Source organism: Xenopus laevis, chromosome 2L (genome assembly GCF_017654675.1).
Source record: "Xenopus laevis strain J_2021 chromosome 2L, Xenopus_laevis_v10.1, whole genome shotgun sequence".
NCBI lineage: Eukaryota > Metazoa > Chordata > Amphibia > Anura > Pipidae > Xenopus > Xenopus laevis.
In genome coordinates, this window is record NC_054373.1 from 53,961,840 (window position 1) to 53,985,998 (window position 24,159).

The 24,159-nt window shown below is 39.9% G+C and overlaps 1 protein-coding gene across 1 annotated transcript; it reads right to left on the reverse strand.

Moving 5' to 3' along the window:
* Nucleotides 1-8,977: 8,977 nt before the first annotated feature.
* Nucleotides 8,978-21,670, reverse strand: pnpla1.L (patatin like phospholipase domain containing 1 L homeolog). Its single transcript, XM_018246339.2, has 5 exons — nt 20,763-21,670; nt 13,867-14,099; nt 13,265-13,330; nt 11,721-11,930; nt 8,978-9,269 (listed from the first exon to the last, which is right to left on the reverse strand). The coding sequence occupies exons 1-5, from the start codon at nt 20,959-20,961 to the stop codon at nt 9,108-9,110; spliced, it is 870 nt and encodes a 289-aa protein (XP_018101828.1). The 5' UTR covers nt 20,962-21,670; the 3' UTR covers nt 8,978-9,107.
* Nucleotides 21,671-24,159: the final 2,489 nt, after the last annotated feature.

The window sequence follows — 24,159 nt, forward strand, 5'->3', positions numbered from 1 at the left end:
AATGCCAGAGACCTGGGCTTTGCCAATGATGTGCTGGTCGAGAAAAACTTGACCCACACCTGACCTGAACATGGCCGCACCCACCTCCTCCCCTCTATTTATAGACCTGCAGCGACCTACCCTGCTGATGAAGTCACAAAAGGGGTGGGCACGCGCCTATAAAGCAGGAAGCCACAAATGGTGTGCTGAGGTCAGCCCGAACCCACCTGACCCCTAAGTAAACCTACGAGTCCTGCGGGTATAGGGCCAGCCCACACATCACTATTTCCAGATTACAGTTCATTCCATGATTTTGACCAGCATACCTTAAAGGAGAAGGAAAGTCAACAATCACTGGGGGTGCCAAAAGTTAGGTTGGTTCCATGACCAGTAAAGTGAAAAGCCGAAGTAAAAAACAAAATCTGTCCTTTTTCACTCTACTGTGCATGTTTTAGCTCCAGGGTAGCAAAAAATAAGAAGAGGAAGAAGAGGATTACTCCATGAACCCCCAGTCATTGCAGTTTTCTGTTAAAGTAGTTGTTCACCTTTAAATAACTAGTTGTTTTCAGATAGATCTCCAGAGACCAACGACTTTTTCCAATTACTTTCTATTTTCTATGTGTCACCGTTTTTCTAATATTGAAGTGTAAAGTGTAATTTTTCAGGGTGGGTCGCCGACCCTTTAAACTGTTCTAAATTGATACATTTAGTAGATCCATTTGTTATCTTTGTCCCTGCTGAGCAGATTTCCCGAGTTTCAGCTGTTAGAATTGATACAATATTGCAGAGATGCTGCTGAGAAATGGAACAACTAATTGTATCAACTAAGTGTTGCAAATAATAAAATAAATAATGGAAAGTAATTGAAAAAAAATCTTTATTTCTTGGGAACAATCTGAAAACAACTGAACTGAAAAAAAAGTGTTTGGAAGGTGAACAAACAGGAGCATCAGGTAAGTGAATACAATAACTGGGGATGACTAACGTTTGGCACCCCCCAGTGATTGGGATTTTTCTTCTCCTTTAACTTACCTAAAATTACAATCAACTACAAGTATGGGGACATTAAATAAACTCAATAGGCTGGTTTTGCTTCCTATAAGGATTAATTATATCTTAGTTTGGATCAAGTAGAAGGTACTATTTTATTATTACAGAGAAAAGGCAAATCATCTTTAAAAAATATTAATTATTTGGATAAAATGGAGTCTATGGAAGATGGCCTTCCTGTAATTCAGAGCTTTCTGGATAACAGGTTTCCGGATAATGGATCCCATACCTGTACCAGGCACTAAAAAGGTAAATCAGTAGAAAAGAAGAATCTTTTACACTTTATGGTACATGGCCATTGCATGTTTTGGGGGTTTCTGGATAATAGATCTCATGCCTATGTTTGCAACACTGATCTCAGAATAGTTAAGCCACAATTCATTCTTGCCTAGTACAGGATGAAACCTCATTTTATTAAGTGGTTTGTGTGTGGTCTGAATAAAGTGATCAAACCAGTTCATCACACTGACTCGTTTATTGTCCAGTTGTTAATTATTGAAAATGTTTTATGTATTTCTGGCACATCAGTAACAGGTTTTATAAGTCATTCTCTCTGTCTGTTTCTTTCTCTATGTCATATCTCTGCCTCTCTCTATGTCATGTCACTCATATTTTGATTACAATAATGATGAAGTGCTAATATTTCACAAGTGCTTAGAAATGGCAGTAATACAAGGCAGTTGGACAAGGCATTGACGAGGCAAAAGGAACCGGATTATCTTCTATCAACTTTGAACCAGCAGGGATAATAAGAAAACAGATTTGTTTGTACCTGCCAGTTTGTTACTTCTTACTCCAAACATGCTTTATCCTGTATTTCTCCTCCTTTCACTCTCATGCTTCATAAAACATTTTTCACTACCTCCCCCATCAAATCCCAGTTCTATACAAATCTAAGCCTCTCTACTCTCCTCTCCTTCCCTCTCCACACATGAAGTTTATAAAGTACTCTTTTTAGCTATTCCACAAAACTCTTCTTTTTCATACAAACTAAGAACTTATAAATCCCGCTCTCACTTATTCTTTCTTTCCTTTCTATTGCTGGCAGCTGGGGACATTTCCCCAAACCCTGGCCCTTACCCCATCCCAGTTATATCACGGCCACGAGCTTCTTCTCTTCGGAGCAAATTCCAACAGTACAGAACTCTTACTCCTATACCCAAAAACCCAGTTAATCTTTCCTGTGCTCTCTGGAATGCCAGATCTGTTTGCAACAAACTCACCGCTATACACAACCATTTCATTGCAAATTCCTTTAAACTACTCGCACTTACTGAAACCTGGCTTTCTCCTACCGACACTGCCTCACCTGCTGCCCTGTTTTATGGGGGCCTACACCTTACTCATACTCCCAGACCTTGTAACAGACCTGGAGGTGGGGTAGGTTTGCTTCTCTCTCCCCGCTGTACTTTTAAAGTTCTTCCACCTGTTCCCTCTCTATCATTCTCCTCATTTGAGGCTCACTGCATTAGGCTCTTTTCTCCTGTTTCACTCTGCATTGCTGTTATATATCGACCACCAGGACCAACTGCACAATTTCTGGACAACTTTGCTGCATGGCTTCCTTACTTTCTTTCATCTAACATCCCATCCATCATATTAGGTGACTTTAATATACCCGTTAACAACATTAACAACTCTTCTGTCTCTAAACTTCTTTCACTAACCTCCTCCATAGGCTTATCTTTATCTCCCCCCACACTCCAATGGTAATGCTCTGGATCTCATATTTACCAGACTCTGTTCAACCACCAATTTTACTAACTCACCATTTCCCCTCTCTGATCACAATATGCTCACATTTCAACTCTCACTAACTCCCTCCTCACCCCCTGCTATTCCCCAAACACGTACTTACCGTGACTTGCAAGCTGTAGACGTGTCACATCTCTCTTCTTCCTTTGACTCAAATTCAAAAACTATACAAAAGAAAAAATGAAGGCATAACATAACATACTAAAAGTTAACTTAAAGGTGAACCACCCCTTTAATCATGTTACGGTTTATAAATGCTACCATGCTTTGGCTTGGTGTTGGTTGGCTTGATCTTATCAAATAGAGATAAGCAGAATAAATGAGCAACGATAATCTTTTATATTTCTGTACTACTCATGTTTCTGCATAAATGTATGTACAGGTCACCTGTAACTAGTGAACACTGCTCACCAACATGATGTTTACACTGGATGTGTTGCACCAAACCATACTCTTTATTGCAGAGCTAGTTCATATCTAAACTCATTGTTACATTGTGTCCATATTTCCCTAGATACCACAGTGTTACTATCTCCGCTAAACTTCTCATTGGGGCTTGTTCTGCAGGATTCACCAGCCTGACTAACTCTCACTTGTAAGTGAACTCAGCTTCCTCTATCCTGTCACTTGCCAGCCCTGCAGAAGTCACTATGGTGTTGTACAACTTTCTTTGTATTATGTCCCTTATATTGGCTATTAACCTTAGGACCTCCCTCTTTTCTAAAAAGATTTTTGTGGCAAAGAACTTATTATGACCCAACCTTAAGGGGTTGATGCCACCTATTGTCTAAAGTAGCAACTACAACAATAAAGCCTATGCAACACTACAGATACATCGTTTAAGTACTCAAAAGACAAATACAGTTACTGGATTGGTTATCTGGAAACCCATTATCTAGAAAGCTCTGAATGACAGGAAGACTACATTTTAATTATATAATTCAAATTTTTTTTAAAAAATCACCTTTTTCTCTGTAATAATAAAACAGTACTTAATTCCCACTAAGACACTATTAATCCTTATTGGATGCAAAGCAATCCTATTGGGTTTATTTAATGTTTTAATGATTTTTTTAGTAGACTACGGAAATCCAAATTACAGAAAGAAGCCTTAACCCGTAAAACCCCAGGTCCTGAGCATTCTGCATAACATATCCCATACCTGTATGCCAAAAATCTGGTAAGAGCTCATGTGGGTACAGGAATAGGATCTGTTATCCAGAAACCCTTTATCCAGAAAGCTCAGAATTATAGAAAGGACGTCTCCCATAGACTCAATTTTATCCAAATCAACCCAATTTTTAAAAATGATTTCCTTTTTTCTCTGTAATTATAAAGTAGAACCCTGTACTTGATCCCAACTAAGATGTAATTAATCCTTATTGGCAAAACCAGCCTATTGAGTTTATTTAATGTTTACATGATTTTCTAGACTAAGGTATGAAGATCCAAAAATTCTATCCTCTTTTTCCTTATATCATGTGTAATATCAGTTTTAAACAGTAGGTGTCACCATTGTTGTGAAAATGTTTTCTTATGAAAATAGCCTTTCAGTTGAATTTACCTTACATGGGAAATGCCCAAGGGAAAGATGAATAATAATCTGATTAAAAGATTTTTGTCTGCTACCGATTACTATTTTATTTGATCTGAATGGTTAGTGGCAGGTCGGGAGATGGGGAAGTCCGATCGTTCAAGGATTCGAACAATCAGATCTTTACATCTATGGCCAGCTTTACTGTATGAAGATCCAAATTACAGAAATATCTGTTATCCAGAAAACTCCAGGTCCCGAGCATTCTGGATAACAGATCCCATACCTGTAGAAGCAATTTGTCCTGCTGATTCCTGATTGAGACTTTTCCAAGCCGACCTTGTGCTGACTTTGCATATAGAAAATCCACATAGCAGCAGAGTGAGTACTGTATAATTAAAAAACCCTTTATTGTCCTTTTTAAAACATAAATGCGCAAAAAACAAACTGGACCTCATTTCTTTGGGACCTCCGCTTCCTCAGAAACAATCCTTTCCTAGGAGTATAAAAATGCACCCAATCACTTAAACACAGTGGGGCTCATTTATAAACACCGGGCAAATTTGCACCTGGGCAGTAACCCATAGCAACCAATCAGATGATGGCTTTCAGTGCTCAACCTGCAGCTGGCTGAAAGAAGCTAATCACTGATTGGTTGCTATGGGTTACTGCCCAGGTGCAAATTTGCCCGGTGTTTATAAATGAGCCCAAGTGTGCCGTAATTAAATATTACTGGGCCCAAAAGCAAATTATTTTTCAGGCCCCCAAAATGTCTAGAGCAGTGGTCCCCAACCAGTAGCTTGTGAGCAACATGTTGCTCTTCATCCTTGGATGTTGCTCCCAGTGGCAGTGGCGTAACTAGATGTTACTGGGCCCAACAGCAGATTAATTTTAGGGCCCCCAACATATCCAGAGATTGCCCTGTTTTACAAATATTTGTTAAAATTGCTCATTATTTGTGCCTCGTGGGGCCCCCTATACGTCCTGGGCCCCCCTGCAGCCGCAGGGTCTGCTTCCTCTTTAGTTACGCCCCTGCCCAGTGGCCTCAAAGCAGGTGTTTATTTTCGAAATCCAGGCTTGGAGGCAAGTTTTGGTTGTATAAAAACCAGGTGTACCGCCAAACAGAGCCTCAATGTAGGTTTACAATCCACATATGGGCTACTAAATGGCCAATCACAGCACTTATTTGGCAGCCTAAGAACATTTTTCTTGCATGTGTTGCTCCCCAACTCCTTTTACTTCTGAATGTTACTCACGGGTTCGAAAGGTTGGGGATCCCTGGTCTAGAGGTTGACCTTTTTTACCAGCATTGATTGAAATTCTATACAAAGTAGGGTCTCATGGGGCCCCTATACTTCCTGGGCCCCCTGCAGCTGCAGGGTCTGCTTTTTCTGTTGTTACGCCCCTGCCATGCGTATACAAAAGTAATCAATGTGCCACATGTATAATTGTAAATATATACAAAAAATATTAATATAAGCAATATAAATTATAGTATTTAATGAACAGAAATGGGAGTAAATGGAACAGAAGAAAAGTCCAGAAATTTCAGGACGTCAGTAGAATTATGACACCTCCCATTCCATATTCATTCCACCAATAGTTTTCAACTGTTATATCCAAAATTCCCATCAATCTGGAAACCGTGTTTATCAATAATTTGTAACACTATGTACATAGCACTGTTATGTTTCTCAGCATCTTTTCTTGCTATTGCTGTTTCAAAATTCTTCATCTCATCGCTTGCATGTGTTGGAGAAAACAAGTACAGGTACATGTCGTTTTTCCTACATACCATGAACCACAGGTGAAGGTTGCCAAGCAAATAACTCCCTTGGAAAGGCAATAAACAAAATGCTTAATATCCTACGGTGCACCCATGTTAGTTGAAGATGACACCATTTACACCTACCACACTTGTATTTCTCTTTATATCTAAGCTGTGTCTTTTTTGTGGTATCATCTCTAGAGTATTACAAACTCCTTAGAGAGCCATGCTGCAATGCTCCTTCCTTTCCTAAAAACATGAGGTGTCAAGGTCTTTAGCAAAACATGATCTGGTACTAGAACCCCCAATATTTCCCCATACTCATTTTTATGTCACAGGCTTTCCTATTATATTTGGTGCTAAACCTCAATTTGGACTGTAGCCCATCATATATTTTGTTGGATCTATCAGAAACACTATCCAGACCTAGATGTTACTGGACCCAGGTTTTTCTGTTTTACAAATATATATTAAAATTGCACATTAATTAGGGCCTTGTGGCACCCCTATATCTCTTGGGCTCTACTGCATCTGCAGGTTCTGCTTCCTCTGTAGTTACACCCCTATAACTTTTACTTGCAACAGCCCTATCACAAGCTTCCTTAATTCCAATGGTTTCTGAAGCTATAGCCTTTCTGTACATACTGGTCCCACATCAGCATCATCTGTTGCTAAAACGAATCCCAGATGGAACACACACACTCAGATAGGCTGCCATGTGTCTACTCTGTGACTGTATTATTCCGTGTGATGGGCTTCCTGTTCAGTATGAATTCTAAAATTCTGAACCAAGAAAAAAACATCTAAAAATAGAGATCTTATCTATATGTGACCAGAGTCAGACGGCCAGTTGGACATCAGGAAAAAACCCGATGGGCCCTGCAGAACCAGGCTTTCTCCTCTTGCTGAAAATTGTAGGTGCCGGTGCTCCCTCCACCCTGCAAGGTAAGTGATGCACAGCAGGGATGGCATTTGTAGGAACTGGAGCTCTCAACTGGGGAGGGGACCAGGTTTAGAGACCCAGAATTATTTGCCAGTCTGAATGATAAAAGCCCACCCAGCAATAGCAATATTTACTCCTTTTTTCTGGTCACGTCTATTTCCGATGAGGTCACTTCCAGTTTACAATGACAGAACTTCCTGTTTTACTCCTTTTTTTCTGATCATGGCTATTTCCGATGAGGTCACTTCCAGTTTACAATGACAGCACTTCCTGATTCTTGATGGTCAGCGGGTCGCAGGTCTGGGTTGTGGATAAGGTACTTGAGGTACGGGTAGCGGGTCCAAGTGGGTAAGAATGCGGGTTGCGGGTCCTGGTTGCGGATTGCAGGCTGTGGGTATGGGTCCCAAAATATGGATCCTCACAGGACTCTAGACCACCTAACTGTACCAGTAATTATGTGTTACAGCTCATATCCTGGTTAAAAGTGTGTGTTTTTTTTTTAAAAAACAATGTGTAATTAAGTCAATGAAAAACCCTTGGCAAAAAATGCTGGTCTGGTAAATAACGAGTATGAGGTTCTAATGCCCCAGTATTGCCTAAACCTGACCCTTCTAGTGAGCCAGGACTGTCAGTACAAACTGACCAGAAGAAGGGGCTGAGATGGGGGATGAGAAAAAGGTTAAAAGCAAATAGAAAAAGTCACTTTTCCAGTGGACTATACACAGCCCTAGACTGAACCCACCAGTCTACATTACAGACAATTTTGGTTGCAGACATTAGATGGTGTTGGTAGACTGACTTTGCAAACACTGAAAGAGCACTGGAGATGAAGGCTTTGTCTTTGAATTATAAAAATGAAAAATACTAAATCAGCTCAACAGCTCTTTTTATCAATAATTGGGATAATAATGTATGGTTACCAACAGTAGTTCAGGAAGTTTGTTTTATAGTTTTGTTGGGGAGGTTTGAGCAGCCAGTTGGAAAATGTTATATGTTTACATATGTCTTGACTTGCAATATGATCTATGTATATATTTACAAAAAAGATTTTGACTGTATCAATGGTTTTATCACTTGTTTTCTAAACAAAAAACCCTACACTCTCAGGGGCAAATTCACTAACCGACGAGAATTCGCCAGCGATGGCTTCGTGCACATCGCAACACTTCGCCAGGCAAAAATTCGCCTGGACAACGCTAATTCAAGAAGATCGGAAGTTGCACACCGGGTACCGAATGCTGGTGAAATTACGCCATTGAAATTACGCTCTGCAGTTCGAAGTTACGCTATCGTTGGCTAATTAGCATACGGCGTGCAGTTAAATTACAATGGCCGTATATGCTGCAGCAAATACATTACACTACACAAGGCCAGGGAACCATAATAAAATTATATAAAGTTGTTATAATGCCCTACACATGAGCCCACTGTATAGTTTAGGTGCCATATGTTAGCAAATGTAGGGGGGGAAGGAGGGTACCCCCAAAAAAATTTACAATCTTTTTCAGTCTATCACCCTTTAAATAGGAAAAAACGCCAGCGTTTTTTGGGACTCTACTCTATTGCACTTCACCTGGTCTGAGGTGGCGAAGGCAAGTCTGGTGATAGAGGTAACGTTCAGTAAAATCAAAAACAGTGAATTTGTAAACTAATGCTCTTTCGCCAGACCGAAAATTCCCCTGGTGTAAGAGTGCGAAGTTGCACGAAATTACGCCAGCTACCATTGGCGAAGTGCCAAAATAACGTCACGCTGGCGAATTTTTGCCAGCGTTAGCCACTTCGCCTTTTAGTTAATTTCCCCCTCAGTGTCTAAACACATACACTGTTGTTGAAGGCAGATTTTTTTATAATAACCTGTATGCATTATTATTCAAAAAATATATATATATTTATATGTATATACATAGGAGCACACATGCATACATTTTTTTTCATTACTCCAGAAATGATGAAGACATAGATAAACAAAGCCTCCAGAAAATAAAAAAATCCTCAACTGTCTCGTCATTCTTTGTGTGACTGTAGGTAATCTCACACAGAAGTATATATATGTACATATACGGCTTTCTAAATGTCTGTTATTTACATTTTTTCTGATATGCTTTCAGAATTTTCATTTTAAGACCAGTTTTACATTGCTGTGTTACTGAAACCGTTTGTCCCGGAGCCTTATTGATGCCAACCCTTTGTAGATAATCAGCAGCATCTTTATAACCTTGGCCGAAGAACTCATTCAGCATCTGTAGAAAGAAAGCAAGTCCGTTATTGTATTTTATTCCCAGTTAAGTGCCAGTGCAGAAACCATTATGAAGGGGGGTTATCAAATTATATACCCTGCAAGGATCAAATATGTAGTTGCTTCATTTTCCCTGTTTGCCATGTTTAGTTCAAGGAATTGATTAAAACAATAAGCAGAAAGTATGTTCAGCACAAGCCCTATTCATTGAACTCATGTTTAACAAGGGGGTATACTGCCCCTTTAACACACATAGTAAATATTTTGATATAATTTCTGAAGAATTCTGTCATGCTTGCTAGATTCAGCAGAGAATACAGGTATGGGATCTGTTATCCATAAACCCATTATCCAGAAAACTCCTATAGAAATTTTTTAAAATATTTCCTTTTTCTCTGTAATAATAAAACAAGCTTGTACTTGATCCCAACTAAGATATAATTAATCCTTATTGGAAGCAAAACAAGCCTATTGGGTTTATTTAATGATTGTCTAGTAGAAGTATGAAGAGCCAAATTATGGAAAGATCCATTATCTGGAAAACCTCTGTTCCTGAGCATTCAGGATAACTGTACTGGTCATTTAAAAAGTGTAGGGCACCATTTTGCATGTTTGGAACTCTTCCCTGAACTTTGCACCCATGAATAAAGTGTTGTCAGCATTCAGCAGAACTGTATTCATTAAGGGAAACCAAGCAGCGGTCCTCCGCCCCCTAACTTTGGTGTATGTCATTAAGACACAAGTCAGGGAGATACAGCAGATGGAGGGTGTTTTGTCTGTAGTACCTGCGCCTCGTCTCCCATCAGCACTGCCCTGTATATGCTCTCCAGTATTATCTGAATTTAAAGGAGAAATAAACCCCCTTGCTAATAAAAACCCCTTCCTCCATAGTCCCTGCTCCCCTCCGCACAGGTGTTCACATAAGTAAATGCCCCTAAGCTGGTAATTAGCCCTCATTGCAGAGTCAGCGCAGCGGAGCTCACGGGCGCCATCTTTGGTTATCTTCGGTCCCTTCGGCAAATTCCATGGCTTTCAGCGTATGCGCAGAATATTGCTACAACTGCGCATGCGCTGATACGGCGCTTACCTACTGAAGATTCCCGAAGCGATGAAGATAGCCTCCATGATATTCGCTCCACTGACTCTGCAATGAGGGGTAATTACCAGCTTAGGGACATTTACTTGTGTGATCACCTGTGCAGGGGCGAGCAGGGAGGTGGGGGCTATGGAGGGTAGGGGGTATGGGTTTTTATTAGCAAAGAGGTTTAGTTTTCCTTTAACTGGGGGCACCAATATAAGGTAAACATTTTCAGATTCTAGGGTACGAATCTAGTGAACCAATCCTTATTTTTGTAAGTGATGAAAAAGCAGGGCAAACTTAAAAATAAAAATCTTAGCAGATTCACAACACCCTTGTCTTTCTTGTCCTTCAGAAACATGGAAACTATGTGGGGAAACTATTGAAGCTACTGAATGTTCTGTTTTTGACCGTTTTCTAAATGTTGAGAAAAGTTTCTAAAAGCACCAGACCATTCAAGAATTTTTTTTTACTCCCACCAGCCTGCCTACTGTGATAACCCGGTACAGGGTGTTGTGGAACTGAAACAGAGATGCCGGACTGCAGGGTAGAAGTCAGCTTTATTTAGGGTTGCCACCTTTTCTATATTAGGAATCCGGGCAGGGGACGGTTCCCATGACTGATGATGCGTAGGGGGCGGCCTGTGACATGAAGAGGTAAATCTGTGACGTGAAGGGGCAGGCCCATGACGTGGCAGCCCGTGATTGGCCAAAACGACCCAGGAAGCAGGGAAAAGCTTGCCCAGTTTTCAAAACCGGGTAAGTATTTTCGAACCGGACAGCAGGTGTAAAAACCTGACTGTCCGGTTCAAAACCGGAGAGGTGGCAACCCTAGCTTTATTCCTGGCTGCTTCACTTCCCCTTCCTATGTCCATAACCTCTCGCATTACTCCACCCAGTGCTAAGCTGCTAATGCATAGAAAAATGAACATTTCACATCACATGAACTCCCTACCACTGAAGAAGCCACTTAATGGTGGAACATTTTCAAAAATACTCAGAAAGTCTAGTTGCTTTAGACTTGTTTCTACTAGATACAGTATACCCCTGAATTCCTCTTTAGGGAACAGTCACTCAACCGCTTTAATAATATAAATAAAAAATAAATAATCAATCAAATCCTACCTTTTGAACAATATTTGGTCTTGGCACTTAAGGAACAAGACCTTTGTGCATGTTTACTTTTCTACGTGTGTGTTATCTATTCACTACAGGGCAATGACCTGCTTCCTACTGTGATTCTTACCACAAGGCACTTCATCTCTGGATGTATTCTAGTAGCACTATATCAATACATAAAGTTATACATGCCTACATACAAGGCACGGAGTGGTAGATTAAAAGGTAATTTGAAGAATTCACAATAGTCATGACTTACCCAGACTGGGGGTGGAAATAATGCATAGCTCATTCTACTGATATTCTCCATTGTGAGCTGAAAACTGGTGTTGCATACGTGTAAGCAAAGATGACAAAGAGGGCTGTCCCGTGGACAAATATCAATTTCTCCAGAAAAAGGAGACACAGTTATCATGGATGTTTTGCCATAGCGAGGTTGAAAGCTAGTAAGTCCTCCATCAATATACCTCTGTGAAGAGAAATACAACCCTTACAACAAATAAAAGCTATATTTCATTATGTTTTCTTAATATATACTGAATTATCTGTTCCACTAAAATTACAGTCAGCATTGGACTGGCCCACCAGGATACCAGGAAAACTCCCGGTGGGCCCAGGTGTTAGTGGGCCCTCTTGATTCTAACCATTTGGCCTATTTCATGGTTATTCCTTATTTCTTTAAGAGGCTTAATAATGGAAGAATAGAGTATAGTATGTAGACATAAAAGACTAGAAAAATAAAGCGGTTGAGTGAGGTGAGGAGGAATAATAGTTTGGAAAGTGGGCCCACATCTAAGGACATCCCAGTCCGACACTGATTACAGTCCAGAAAAGCTGTCAATATGCTGCTCCACAAGTGAATTATTTTCATTGCCCAGTCACATCTTTCTACAAATTGTTGATATCTTATATATGGCAACACTTTATGATGCAGGGCTGATTCAGTTCTCATGCAGACTTACGAGAGCAATTCATTTTCACAATACAGGCATGGGCTCTATTATCCAGAATCCCAGGGATTTCCAGATAAGGGTTCTTCCCGTTATTTGGATCTCCTTACCTTATAAAGGGGTTGTTCACCTTCCAAACACTTATTTCAGCTCAGTTGTTTTCAGATTGTTCCCCAGAAATAAAGACTTTTTTCAATTACTTACCATTATTTATTTTTTACTGTTTTTCAAAAATCTAAGTTTAAAGTTGAATGTTCCTGTCTCTGTTGTTTCAGTCTGGCAGCTCAGTAATTTAGATGCTAATTTAGACTCTAAACTATTACAATTTTGCAACATTTAGTTGATACATTTCTCAGCAGCATCTGTTGAGTATTAGCAACTATTGTATCAATTCTAACAGCTGCTTAGCAGGGACAAAGATAACAAATGTATCCACTAAATATATCCATATAGAACAGTTTACAGGGTCTGCGACCCCCCCTCCCAGAGCTGTTTTAGGAGGTTAAAAAAAGACACTTTACAATTCAATATTCGAAAAATAAAGTAATTGAAGACGTTTCACTACTCATCCGAGCAGCTTCTTCAGTTCAACTTCTTCAGTTGAACTGAAGAAGTTGCTCGGATGAGTAGTGAAACATCTTCAATGATTACTCAGCAGGTCCAGTTGTTTTTAGATTTACCTATAATAGATATTTGTGTAGTCAACTTTCTCACCTGTCCCATTACATACATACTTTACTCTTGCATTGCTTTTATCTCATTGGCTCTAGTACAACACTTAATAATTTCTGGCAACATCTTCTTCTTGTCTCGTTTTAGACCAATAACAAATGTTCCATAATGATTTACTCACCACTCCTCGGAAAGAAGGAGGGACAAGTCCACAGTAAATAGGGACAAAGCAGCTACATATGATTGCCTGTAAAGGTTAAGAAAAACATCAACATACAAATGAGAACATGTACATGTGCAGACACCCATCTACTGTATAACCATGTCAACATGTTATTTACAGCGTGACTATACCCCTATTCTTTATACCTCATACATATAACTTTTCCACCATCTGGCACCCTGGGGAGTTATACCCTCTCACTTAGGTGAATAAACAGTGGTGTTTTCTGTGCTGGATGAGAAGATAACAATACTGCCAGATACTATCCTTTCCTAATGCCATTAACTTCAATGGAAACTTCCTATCAGTTTTTATTGTTTTTTTTGGTCATTTGAAAAAACACCATATTTGACAACTCGAAAGTGATAAAAATGCTTGTACTACAGTACTTTTGGCTGTCCCACTAGTTCTGGATATGTAAAGACACAAAGAGAAATAAATGCAGTATTCCACAGATAATACACCAACATGGCTTGATTACAGTGTGTGTATCTAAATATTGGTACAATTGGGGTGGAGCCACTACAGTTCTACTTACACATGTCCTTTTAAATCATTACCTGAATAACTTCCTCTTTGGATTTGTAATCAGAAATCATTATATTTTTTCCATCAGATAATCTCGTAACGCCAATATAGAGACGGCCAGTCGCCTCCTCGTGTGCATTGTCAGGTATAAAGTCCCGTAAGGCATTTTGGAGAATTAAAATTAAATTAAACTTTGACTGTAATGGCCCAAGTACAGACTTGCTGGCTTCTGTTGCAGCTTCAATGATGGTTTTCTGCACCTGATCTGAACAAAATGTGATGGTTTAACAGTAATATATAAGGATATGAAACACAATTAGGCACCAATTCTAGATTACGGCCAAATCCATGTCTTTTTCAGCAGGATTTGGCTGAATCCAGGGTAAAATGAATCTGAACCCTACAAACTGTGAGTCATTTGCAGCGCTTGGAATCCAGCCCTGGAAAGAGTTCAAAAAGAAGGATTTGGTGCATACCTAAACACAATGTTCTACCATTACTTAGAAAAATACTAAGTACTAAGAAAAGAGAAAATCAAAGGAGAGCTAAAGTTAGGGCAGGGACACGCTCAGATTCAGGATGATTTAGTTGCCCGTCTGTAAATCGCCTCTTCTTCAGGACGACTAATCTCCCCGGCTAGAATCTAAATTGCCGGCGGGGTGGTACTCAGAGCACTTCTTTTTCCGAAGTTGCCCGAAGTTTCCTTGTGAGGCAACTTTGGGCTACTTCGGAAAACAAATCGCACCGATTGCCATCCCACAATCTGGAGGAGATTAGGAGGAGATTTGTCGCTGGGCGACTAATCTCCCTGAATCTAGGCATGTGTCTCTGCCCTTAAATTAAAGCACTTCTACAAAGGTGGGCAAATCACTAAGGAGATATTTATACATGATATTAAAGGGCAGATGTGATGTAGTGATCAGCACACTCCCTGAAGGCAATCTTATTAGTATGACTGGGAAACTTTTTAATGACGCCATGAGACAGGTCTGTCCTTTATTTTGATGGGGGAAGGGGTAAAATCCCATTTTGGGAATCCACTTAATTTCTTGCACAGGCTGTGGTCTGTGCTCAGTTTAGATGCATTATTTTTGTAGAGGTCGGGCAGCAGAAAATTATTTAGATATGGTATGTGTGAATTTTAAACCAAAATTGATGCCCTTTTCATCTGAAATAAGTGAAAAAGATTTGGCAACAATCACATCAATCCTACACTACCTAATAAAAGGTGTGTGCCAATCTATACTGGCATTGTCTGGCTAATTTGAAATAAACATGTGTTGGTGTTACAGATAAAGTCCCCAAGGCACAGAATCCAATGCAGAGAGTTGATCACAAAGGCAATGGCATTAGCAGACACAATGACCTGTTGTTTTGCTCAAAAAGTTCTTTATGAGAGCTGATGAAAGAAATGATTGAAAATATGCTTTAAACTGCTTAGTAAGCAGTCAGTCTGCTTAGAAAATAAATATTAATGCATAGGCATTAACATAATACAGCTGATTTTCCTGTTCTGGAAAATAGTCTAAATCCAATTCCAGTTTGGCAGCCCAATACATTTCATGTGCATACAATAATATATTTATAAGAGGGACAGTAATCTGTGGATGTAGAGAACTGAGCATAGTAAAACACTTGGGATTAGACCCAACTGGTTCAAGGCATAGGAATTCGTTATTTGTGTGAAATCTGGGTAATTAGCAAAATTCCCTTCAAGCGGGGTGGGTAGTACAGCTAAAAGGGCAGTGAGTGCAAATTTTGTGGTCAAATGTTTATTTGCTGTCTTGAATTTCCCAGAAACAATAGCAGGGTGAAATTTACAGTCATGTAGTGCAAGTGATACACCTGTAAATTTAACAAGTTAACAAATATCTAGTGCCTTTGTCCAATGACAAGCCTTTAAAGGCTAGAAATGTTGTACATTAAGTTTTGGGCTTCTGTACCAGTCAAAGGCGACCATAGCTCTTTAGCAGTAAAGATCTGCGTCTCCAAAGATGCCCCAGTAGCTCCCCATCTTCTTTTCTGCTGATTCACTGCACATGCTCTGTGCTGCAGTAAGTTAGTGAGTTTAGGGATGACTCAAAATATACAGTACACATAGAATATAAATGTCACATTTTAAGGCTGATTAGTAATTAATAAAGATAATTACTACATGGCAGCACAGAAACCAGTGCAACTAGCATCAGGATTTAATAGTCTGCCCTGCAGCATCATCTTAAATAATATATATATATATATATATCATGTAAAATGTATAATTAAGCAATTGAATTCTTAATGAATCAGATGAAAATTAAGCGTAGGACTGGCCAGATATGGGATGACTTTGACGTAGTTGGCCATCTTAAATATATTGCAATATATGGACAAACAATCCCTGTGTTGTTTAAAGGGTAAGGCATTTTTTAGTAGCAGTATGCACAAAATGTCTCTGTCTTAAATATATTGATAATGGGTTGAGTGCAGAGGACTCTTGTAGTTGACTATATATATATATATATATATATATATATATATATATATATATATATATATATATATATATATATATATATATATATATATATATATATATATATATATATATATTTATACTTGATAATCTGTGTCCCTAATTTCCTAACCTAAAATTCTCAACAGCTGCTCAGAGCCCACTGAGCATGCGAGTGTCACAGACACTTTCCAAGATGGTGACTCCCTGTGATAAGTTTGAAGTCCTGGATCATTGCTGTTACGTTGAAGCTGAAACTTTAGGCTGGTGAAATAAGATCATTATATAAAATGTGGCATTTTTACCCATTCATTTTTAGGGTTTAGTTATTCTTTAAAGCTGATTCCAACCAAACCCACTGTGGAGATGCCTGAGCTATTTCACAAAAGACATACCACCTTGCTGAAGATTAGGGATGTCACCTGGCCGGTATTTTACCGGCCTGGCTGGTAAAAATGATGGTTGATCCCAATGTTATTAATAGGGAAAAAAGATAAGTATATAGGAAGGCCAGTATTTTTTTTCCAGAAAAGGTGGCAACCCTATTGAAGATCCTACAAACTTGATAGTTTATGATATCTACTAAGTATCTCTTCAGCAATGTTAGAGCAGTGGAGTTACTGGCCATCAGGTTTGGCTGGGTCATATCCAGTGGCCATGCTTAGATTATCTGAGTACAGGTATGGGATACATTATCCGGAAACCCTTTATTCAGAAAGCTCTGAATTAAGGAAAGGCTGTCTTCCATAGATGCCATTTTATCCAAATAATCAATTTTGCCTTTTTCTCTGTAATAATAAAACAGTGCCTTGTACTTGATCTAAACTAAGATACTTTTTATCCTTATTGGAAGCAAAGCCAGCCTATTGGATTTATTTAATGTTTATATGATTTTGTAGTAGCATTAAGGTAGGAAGATCCAAAAATACGGAAAGATCCATTATCCATAAAACCTCCAGTCCCGAGCATTCTGGATAACTGGTCCCATACCTGTAGGAGCATGCACACTGGAAGCTGAACTGGTGCTGATTTCTATCGCACATGGTCATAGTTGATGATGATGCTGAACTCCACGGAGAGATTTGGTACGATGCATGACGCGGTGACGGTGACGGAACGCAGGCAACCAGTCGGGGCACCAAATATAATGGAAGTATTAGAAACATTGGAGGTACAAACTACACACAACACGACTGTCGGATGAAGACATCCAACAGTCGTGTCGGATACATGTAGTTTGTATCTGCGATGTTTCTATCACCTCCATTATATTCTCCGCCTCCATCTGGTCAACTGCATTTCGTCCCCACGTGATGCATCGTACCAAATCGCTCCGTGGAGTTATGCCCTAAGAGTTAGGGATGACTATTAAGATGGAAATGAAAAAATAATATTTTGTAATGTCAGTGTCCAAGTGCCTCTTTGGTGCTGCTCTTCATCACTCATTGTGACACCATTGCATGACATTCACTTTATCTCCATTGCCCAGCATGTGCTTGACATATACATCTCATTGCTCCCCAACCCTTTCTCTGGGTACTGCTAAATGCTCTCTTCTCCTGCATTGCCCTGCAGCTGGTCTGTTCTTCAGCTCTAACTATATTTTCTCAACCTCTTCTATTCTCTTATTCCCATTGTTCCTTCCTCCCCTCCAATTCTCTTAAGAGTTTTCCTTTTTCTATTCAGTCCATGAATCTGGGGATATGGTACTGCTTTAAACTCTAAGACATTCACTTTTTAAATGGCAAAAATAAAATATTAAGTTGAATCCCATGGAAATAAGAATTATTCTAAATAAAACCACATACAGTTTCTGAAATATAGAAAAAACACAGACAAATACAAGAGGTCCTCTGCACTCAATCCATTATCAATATATTAAGGACATTTAGACATTTTGTGCTTAAAGGAGAACTAAACCCCCCTTTAGCCAAAAGTCCCCACTGGCCCCCCTCCGCTGGCCCCCTCCTTGCAAAGTGTTACCCCTGAATTGTGTCCCCTCTAGAAATACTGACTGCACATGCAGAGTCAGCGCAGGGGAGCTCACGGGCACCATCCTCTTCTCTTCAGTAAGCTTTGCCGTATTAGCGCATGCACAGTTGGAGCAATCTTCTGGTTCGCGATAACTGCGCATGCGCCAAAAGTAACGGAAATTGCCGAAAGGAAGGAATAATGGCGCCTGCGAGCTCCGCTTCGCTGACTCTGCATGTGCAGTCAGTATTTCTAGAGGGGACACAATTCAGGGGTAACACTGTGCAGGGGGAGGCAGGGATGGGGGCCAGTGGAGGGGGGCCAGTGGGAACTTTGGTTAAAAGGGGGTTTAGTTCTACTTTAAACTACTAAAATATGCCCTCCCCTTTAAATAAAACAGTGATTGTTTGTCCATACTGTACAGTTTATTGCAATATATTTATGCTGGCCAACTATGTCAAAGTAAATCCCACACTCAATTTCCATCTAATTTACTAAAATTTCTACTGCTTTATTATACATTTTACACCGAGACTAAGTTCCACCTGCAACTTACTTGAAGCTTTCAATGTTAAAACTCCCAAATACTTGCCCTTTTATTGGCCACCACTAGGATCACCTGACTATAGCTTACTGTATTTCAGTTTCTGAAATAATCAAGTTACTCCTCAGCATTCTCTTGGCAATCTGTTTGCCTTCATGCAGGAGCTGGAGTCAGATAATGAAAAAGTTGGGTGAAATGCATTAGCTTGGGTTCTATTTGCCTAGACAATGTATTAGAGCTATAGACAAGAGAAATGGTCCATCAACATATGGTCACTCAACAGGTAATGGAAGAGGCCCAGGTGCACTGCCCTGAGCCTTCAGCAAGGGGAGCGTCAAAACCAGGAATTTGAAGAGTAGCCACTCAAATTAAGGCAGTTTTCCACCAGGCAGTAAGATTCAGTAAAAATATTTTTTTGCCTTCATTTGAGTGCTGGCTCTACAAATTCCTGGTAATGTATTACAGTTAACTGTCTTTCAAAATAAATGACAAAACGAAAAAAAAAAAGCTCCAAAGCAGAAAAAGGGATAGTGAAGAATAGCTTGTATAGAAATTTTAACTGATGATATTAAGAAAGTTTCTTACTTCCACTGGATGAAGTTATAATTATATTCTATTTTACAGTAGTTTTTTTTTTAGCTTTCTATAAAGGCAGACATATTATTAAAATTCTAAACCTTTGCTGGGATCTTGGTAGTTGTAGTTTCTACAGTCAACAACCACTAGAGGGGGCACATGTTAATAATGACTATGATAGATGCAGTTCTCTGCGACTGCTTTAGGGTAGAACTAGAGAAACGTTTTGGACGCAATTCTGCCTGCTCCAAAATGCAGGCGTCAAGTCGGATGCAACGGAAAACAAGGTAAGCAATAGCATAGTCAGATGGTGTTGCATCGTTCATCCGATGCGACACGACTTTCGGATGCAGATGCAGCGTGCAGCGTGCAGCGTTTGCATCCGACAGTCATGTTGCGTTGGACGAACGATGCGACACCATGTGACAATTGTATTTCTTACCTTGTTTTCTGTCGCATCCGACTTGACGCCTGAGTTTTGCCGCAGCGCGTCGTATCCGGCAGAATCGCGTCCAAAATGTTTGTCTAGTTCTACCCTTAGACAGCTATTCATTGCAGTACCTCAACTTTTTTATAGGGCACATATGAAAATCTCACCAACAGAATTAGAATCTCCCTCTGAAAGGAGTGTCTCGTATTAAAGCGACACATCCCGCAACAGAATGTACACCCAAAAACATTGGTTAATAAGTGAAGCAATGAATTCATTTTTTTCAAAAAGATGTAGCCTGTAATAAGGTTTTATTTTCTGCTAACGGACATAGAATGAAACATATTTGGGACCTGGGGTTTTTTCCCGGATTATTCTGTAATTTGGCTCTCCATAGCTTAATTCAACTAAATATCATATAAACATTATATAAACCCAATAGGCTTGTTTTGCCACTTAATTGTATTTTAGTTGGGATCAACTATGCTTTAGTATTACAGAGGAAAAGGAAATCATTTTTAATTTCAATTATTTGATTAAGTCTATGGGAGATCGCCTTCCCATAATTCTAAGATTTCTGGATAACAGGTTCTCAGATACAGGATCCCATACCTATTTGGGGAATATATTTCATTCTACATCTTACCAGTCACTGTTTAGCAGAAAATGAAACACTATTACCAGTTTATCTACTTGCCTTTATTACCATGCAATCTGAGAGCCGGCATAAAGTGATAAGAAAAAGATAAAGGAATAATTAAATGCTGTAGTAATTAAAGTAGCCTGGGTTTCAATAAAATATTCTTTTTTATAAATATGTGTCTAATTTGTATTAGTCTGAGCCACATGAATAAAATCCCTACAGAGTAAATAGTGTAAATCCGAATCCTTCTAGCAGTAGCAAATGACTTACCTATATTAAGGCTCAATACAACAGCTGCAGCAGCAAGAGAACCACCTGATGCTCCATATACCTTGGGAGCTGATTGCAGCAGTTCAGGAGCCAGATCCCACAGTGCTTGTATGGCACCCATATGATACACGGATAGAAAGCCACTGCCTGAGAATGACAAAGACTGAGGCATACATTCGGTTTCTGCCGGTTTAGGCATTGCATTAGGATATGCAGTCTATGGATCTCCACTACTGTATGTAGGATCAAGCAAGTAGATTCCTCAAGCTAATATATATAAAGAAGGTTTCTTTTGAAAATGAATGCATTCATTGATTCCTAATCCACAGTACGAGCTGGACTGAAAATGTCCTTATCCGTAATAATCCATTTGCAAAATAAAAAAAGTTCTTTGTTTACTCTTAATTGCACTGGTATGTAGTGACAGATCATATAAATACCACGCATGCTCTATTAGTTACACAACAGGATGGAAAGTCGCTTGTTTCTCCTTATGTGCACTCATGTAACCCTTCTGAGGTCAGGTTCTCTGCTGATTAAGGGCTTGGCCAGACTTTGTCTGATTGCTGCAGGGCTGCCTGTCTGTAGAATACACAGGGAGTGGGTGCATGAAATGCTACAGCGGCACTTGCTTCCACTCACATCTACTTCTAAGTCATGTGTTCAGGGTTGGACTGGGGGTCTAGGTCCCTCTGGGGCTGCCACCTCAGGGGCCTCACAAGCAGATGCTGCAATTCTCAACCTACCCCGGTGAGTGTACAGCGTCTTTGTGAGGTGCAGATCCCTGGACCACAAGGGTTGGGGCCCACTGAGTTTTGCCCAGTGTCCTGCTGGCTCAGTCTGTGTGTGTTGTCACCAAATCAGCTGTAAATTTGGAGTGATCACTTCTGCCTGCAACCAAAGCCAGTTGGGGTCATATATGAACACTGAGCAATTTGCACCTGGGCAGTAACCCGTGACAACCAATCAAATGTATGCATTCGTATTTCTACCTGCAGCTCAGATGTAAACTTGTCCAGTCTTCATATTCAAAAACTTGTATCTGATATACTTGTACATCTGGTCACACTGCAGTTGGGTTGCCTGTAAGTAGTTCCATTGCATTATAACCCATTTTCACACTAAACAGATACCTCTAATGATAAATGTACATTTGTAATGAACCTAGGTAAAAACCTAGGTAACATAGTTTGGACCAATTTGACAGCTTATCTGCCCGTGTATGGGGGCTTCTGACGGGTCTTCCCGATCGATATCTGATCGATCGGGAAGGTTTGATTTTTAACCGACCGACCCGTCGGAACCCCTTGGCGTATCGTAATTCGATCGTTCGGCCATACGGCCAAACGTTCGAATTACCCCCGATATAGCCATGCCGTTAGTGGCATATTGGGGAAAGATCCGCTCGTTTGGCGATGTCGCCAAACGAGCAGATCTTTGAGTCTATGGCCAGCTTTAGTTATTAGTTAGCTAGTTGATCCAGAGGAAGACAAAAAACCCCATCTGAAGTCTCTCTAATTTGTCTCAGAGGGGGAAAAAATTCCTTCCTGACTCCAAAATGGCAATCGGACCAGTCCCTGGATCAACTTGGACTATGAGCTATCTTCCATAACCCTGTATTCCCTTACTTGCTAAAAAGCTATCCAACCCCTTCTTAAAGCTATCTAATGTATCAGCCTGTACCACTGATTCAGGGAGAGAATTCCACATCTTCACAGCTCTCACTGTAAAAAAAACCCCTTCCAAATATTTAGGTGGAACCTCTTTTCTTCTAATAGAATGGGTGACCTTGTGTCAGCTGGAAAGACCTACTGGTAAATAAAGCATTAGAGAGATTATTATATGATCCCCTTATATATTTATACATAGTTATCATATCACCCCTTAAGCGCCTCTTCTCTAGTGTGAAAAATTAATTTAGGGCCCCAAAACATTGGTGAGTTGAGCTATTCTACTAAGATATATTGAAATAGATCATTAATTACTGGGAAAATTTACAAAAATTGAAACAAGAGGGGAAGCCAACCGCTGTTTAGTTGTACTTACCACTAAGGAATTTGGATATAGAAACATTTTGCAACATCCACATTCCAGGCTATTATGAGATTTTACTACTGTATGTGTTGCATTCAAATGGAGTCAGTTGGCATAAACTGTGTATATATAATGCTTCCTAAAGAACTGACTGTTGTTCATGTGCTGGATGTGTGCAAGCAGTCAGTGAGGAACACATGACTAGATCCCAGGCCAAGCAGGTTCAACCAGACCTGTCATCAGATCAAATGCAAATGGTTGATGGAAAGGCAGTTGTTGAGGAACAGGCACACAGTCATTCATTGCGCCACAGATTTTTGACATTGCATGAACATAAATCAGCATAGAAAGAATACAAATATGTAATACTTAGTGTACAAGACATTGTGGTCAGAGTACACGTGATCTTATTATCATCTCTTCACCATTTTCTCTATGTTCTACTCTCAGTACTAGGCTTGAGAAGCCTGGCAGCTTGCGAGTTATAGACTTGCAATCTGCAGAACGCTTGTGTGCGCATTTTCTGGTATTTTTTTTAGTTGTAATATTGGTGTGTAGGCAGCCATCTCAGGTCATTTTGCCTGATCATGTGCTTTCAGAAAGAGCCAGCACTTTAGGATGGAACTGCTTTCTGGCAGGCTGTTGTTTCTCCTACTCAACGTAACTGATTGTGTCGCAGTGGGACCTGGATTTTTACTATTGAGTGCTGTTATTACATCTACCAGGGAGCTGGTATCTTGTGTTAGGGAGCTGCTATCTGGTTATGTTCCCATTGTTCTGTTGTTATGCTGCTGGGAGGGGGGGGTGTTAGCACTCCAACTTTCAGTACAGCAGTAAAGAGTGACTGAAGTTTATCAGAGCACAAGTCACAAGTCACATGACTGGGGACAGCTGGGAAACTGACAATATGTCTAGCCCCATGTCAGATTTCAAAATTAAATAAAAAAAATCTGTTTGCTCTTTTGAGAAATGGATTTCAGTGCAAAATTCTGCTGGGGAAGCACTATTAACTGATGCGTTTTGAAAAAAATGTTTCAGTATCCCTTTAAGGTACGGAGGTTGGGTGCCAAGGGCCTAGCATTTCCTTGTTCTACCACTGGTGCACTTGGTGTTCAGAGGTAACAAGGTTCTGGTCAGACACATATGAAAATAACGTCAAACAGCATATGTCTGACCAGTTTCTTCAATCAAATGCATAATCCTACAGCCTTATTCTGCTGCCATTCTCCACTTCATTTTTAGTTCTTCTTATCATGAAATAAAATGATGTGTGACTGCAGGTGCTTGTGTAAATACTAAAAGCTGAGTCATGTGATTACGTTGGCAGCTGTCTTGATGGCTGGAGGGAGGTGAACCTTCTACT

Coding starts and splice junctions, on each gene's coding strand:
- pnpla1.L (XM_018246339.2), bottom strand. CDS start 20,961: ATGCCTAAACCGGCAGAAACCGAATGTATGCCTCAGTCTTTGTCATTC. Junction 14,100..20,762: donor TGTATTGAGCCTTAATATAG/GTAAGTCATTTG, acceptor CATTTTGTTCAG/ATCAGGTGCAGAAAACCATC. Junction 11,931..13,264: donor CTCCTTCTTTCCGAGGAGTG/GTGAGTAAATCA, acceptor TTCTCTTCACAG/AGGTATATTGATGGAGGACT.